The sequence below is a fragment of the Heptranchias perlo genome, chromosome 32 (genome assembly GCF_035084215.1).
Source record: "Heptranchias perlo isolate sHepPer1 chromosome 32, sHepPer1.hap1, whole genome shotgun sequence".
NCBI classification, from domain to species: domain Eukaryota; kingdom Metazoa; phylum Chordata; class Chondrichthyes; order Hexanchiformes; family Hexanchidae; genus Heptranchias; species Heptranchias perlo.
Window position 1 is genome coordinate 11,392,425 of NC_090356.1, and position 3,006 is coordinate 11,395,430.

General features: G+C 41.1%; 1 protein-coding gene across 1 annotated transcript; it reads left to right on the forward strand.

The window, feature by feature from the left end:
* Nucleotides 1-1,310: 1,310 nt before the first annotated feature.
* foxl2l (forkhead box L2-like) lies at nt 1,311-2,800 on the forward strand. Its single transcript, XM_067970078.1, has one exon. The coding sequence runs from the start codon at nt 1,419-1,421 to the stop codon at nt 2,268-2,270; it is 852 nt and encodes a 283-aa protein (XP_067826179.1). The 5' UTR covers nt 1,311-1,418; the 3' UTR covers nt 2,271-2,800.
* Nucleotides 2,801-3,006: the final 206 nt, after the last annotated feature.

Below are 3,006 nucleotides of genomic sequence, written 5' to 3' on the forward strand. Positions count from 1 at the left end.
AATAACTTTACTGAATTTCAAAAGTTTTCGATGTGAAGAATGCATTGCAGTACCTATTTTAATCCCCTTTTTGCCAAGACGATCTAAGAAACGCAGAGAGTGTGTTGACGCCGGTGCCTTCCGTGTGTCTGGTTGGGCGCAGGGAAAAGTTGTAACTGCGCCAAGTCCAGCTCTCCCTTGCCAATTAAAGGATCAAGAGAAGTTGTTAACGCCTGAACTGGTGACTCATTGGTCTGATTCAGTGTGAGATCAGTTTTAAATTGTGTCCGAACTTTACGCGTGGACAGTAACACACTAATATTCCCAAGCAGCATTTTCAGAGAAAGATGAGATAGTCATGCATTTTTTTTCTCCCTTGGAAAGGCGAATTCGTTTCCTTTCCATTTTGCGCTACAGAGCCATTCTCCACTGACATAACTACATTTACATATCCAAATGTAATTCGGAACATAGTCGTGTGTCCCCATTACCTCTCCTCCCCTTGTCGCTGTGTATGATGGAGTCACCATTTAATTTAGTAAATTGTAAAAATTAAAGCTTCCAATTAAAGAGTGAAACCAGTATGTAGTTTCTAGCAAAAGAACCAGAGGTGAGACGAGATTTTTTTTTTACACAGCGAGTTGTTACGATCTGGAATGCACTGCCTGAAAGAGTGGTGGAAGCAAATTCGATAATAACTTTCAAAAGGGAATTGGATACATGAAGGGGAAAAAAATTTGCAGGGGAATGGGACTAATTGGATAGCTCTTTAAAAGAGCCGGCACAGGCACGATGGGCCGAATGGCCTCCTTCTGTGCAGTATCATTCTATGATTCCATGGGCCGTGCTGGTATCAACGTGACTTAAACTGGAATAAAACCTACTCTATTATTTTTACTACTTTTAGCCTTCGTGTGAACTTTTAGGTGAGTTTACAGAATGTCTAACAGGCTAAGTCGGTTCTTATACTGTATTTGTATAGGGTGTGTAAAATGGCTCAAAGGCTGATTTGGGGATTATAAGGTAACGTTGTGTAGTGTTTCTTTTTAATCGTGTTTAAATAGACACCTGAGCAAGGTGCTGACAGACGTGTATCAGCGAACAATAAATTACTTCAACCTATTAAACTCCTTCCAGTTTAACTCAACCTCTTTTTTTTCCCCCAGTGTTTCTGTGTAGGAGGTGGAATGAATGATAAAACAAATCTCAACTCTGGGTTATTTTGACCTCAGAGTAACCCTTCCACAAAATCACCATTGGTCATATTTAAATGAGTTAGTGATCAGCCATTGAGAATTTAGTGGGAGGAGTAAAGATTCTCGAGCTGGAGTTTAGGGCTTTCAGAAGAGGGCAGAGTTCTGTGCAGAGGAGGAAGACATCTTCATTTCTCTGGATTTTTACAGTTCAAGCCACATCTGATTTGGCGCCAAGGCGCTAAAATGATGGAAACGTTTCACGATAAGGAGAGCTATGATCCGGAAGGGATCAGCGACGATTCATCTGTCAGAGACGAATCAATTTTGGACAAGGCTGGGGACAAGGAGTCCATGGAGAAAGTTGATCTTTCTCAAAAGCCACCGTATTCTTATGTGGCTTTAATAGCGATGGCAATAAAGGAAAGCTCGGAGAAGAGGCTCACTCTTAATGGCATCTACCAATATATCGTTGCCAAATTTCCTTACTATGAAAAAAATAAGAAAGGATGGCAAAATAGCATCAGGCACAATCTTAGCCTGAACGAGTGTTTTGTCAAAGTTCCCAGAGAAGGTGGGGGAGAGAGAAAGGGGAATTACTGGACTTTGGATCCAGCTTTTGAAGACATGTTTGATAAAGGGAATTACAGAAGGAGAAGAAGGGTTAAGAGGCCGTACAGACCGTCTTCATCTCCGTTTCTGCCTGGAAAACCGTGTGTGAATTATTCGGACCCATTTTATTATCAAACTCCCAAGTACCTGCAGTCTCCCTTTGCGAGCAATTCGTGGTCAATGGGACAAGGACAGTCGAATGCCTCGATGACCTATCATCAGTCCTGCCAGGCTGCTAATGGGAATGTCAGCCCGGTTCAAATGAATGGACTGACCTCATCTTACAGCCCTTATTCACGAATGCAGACCTTGCCTTTAGTCCCGGGACCCGCTAGCCCCTACGCCGGCATGAATCAACAGATGAGTCCGGGGGCACATGCAGCGAGCAGCGGATACCAGCTCTCATGCGCCCGGCAACCCGAGGTGCCAGTCGTGCATTGCTCCTATTGGGAATATGGACCTATGACCACCAGAATGGATATGTAACTTTCCAAGACATTTAAAATACATATCATCACTGGCGGTGGTAAGACGTTTTCTTTGAAAGTGCCAAAAAAGCTTGAATTGTTTTCCTGGTTTGCAAACTAAGGTGCATTTGCTGGAAAATTAAATGGACCCAGCATCTCAACCAAGACAAGTGTGTTCGTAAAAGCTGAAGTTGAGCCTGGGTTGTGAAAGATTTTGGTACCAAACGGGCGCCGAAAACTTGTGTTTGCTTTGTCAGAAAAAAATGGAATATTAAAAAAAAACGAGCGTTTGTTATTTGAAATTGTTAACAGGGTTTATTTACTTAAATAGTGCTTAACATGTTTGACCGTATGTTGTACTTTAATTTGTGAATTTTGATCTGTTTGTCTTTAGTAAATCAAAATGTTCTACAAAAAGGTTTTTTAAAAAGATCCGATGTTGAAAGCGTTATCGACGTTCTAACAGATGAAGGTTTTGGACCAATGTCAAGTGTCGATGCATAGCACTTTGGTGTATTTTTTTGTCAAAATAAATGTTTTTCAAGAGTCCTAGCGTCACTAACTTTAATGCTGCTCGCTGTTGAAGACAGTAACTGCCTAACTATATTCTTCCAACTATTTTAATAAGTTATTTTAGGAAGGTCACAGGCCACCTATGATTCGAGTTTACTTGTGTTAAAACAATTTATTTGTCTCAAAAAATGTCGACAAGTTGGAGTTTTTTTGTACTGAGCCTTAACGTATAAATGTGAACC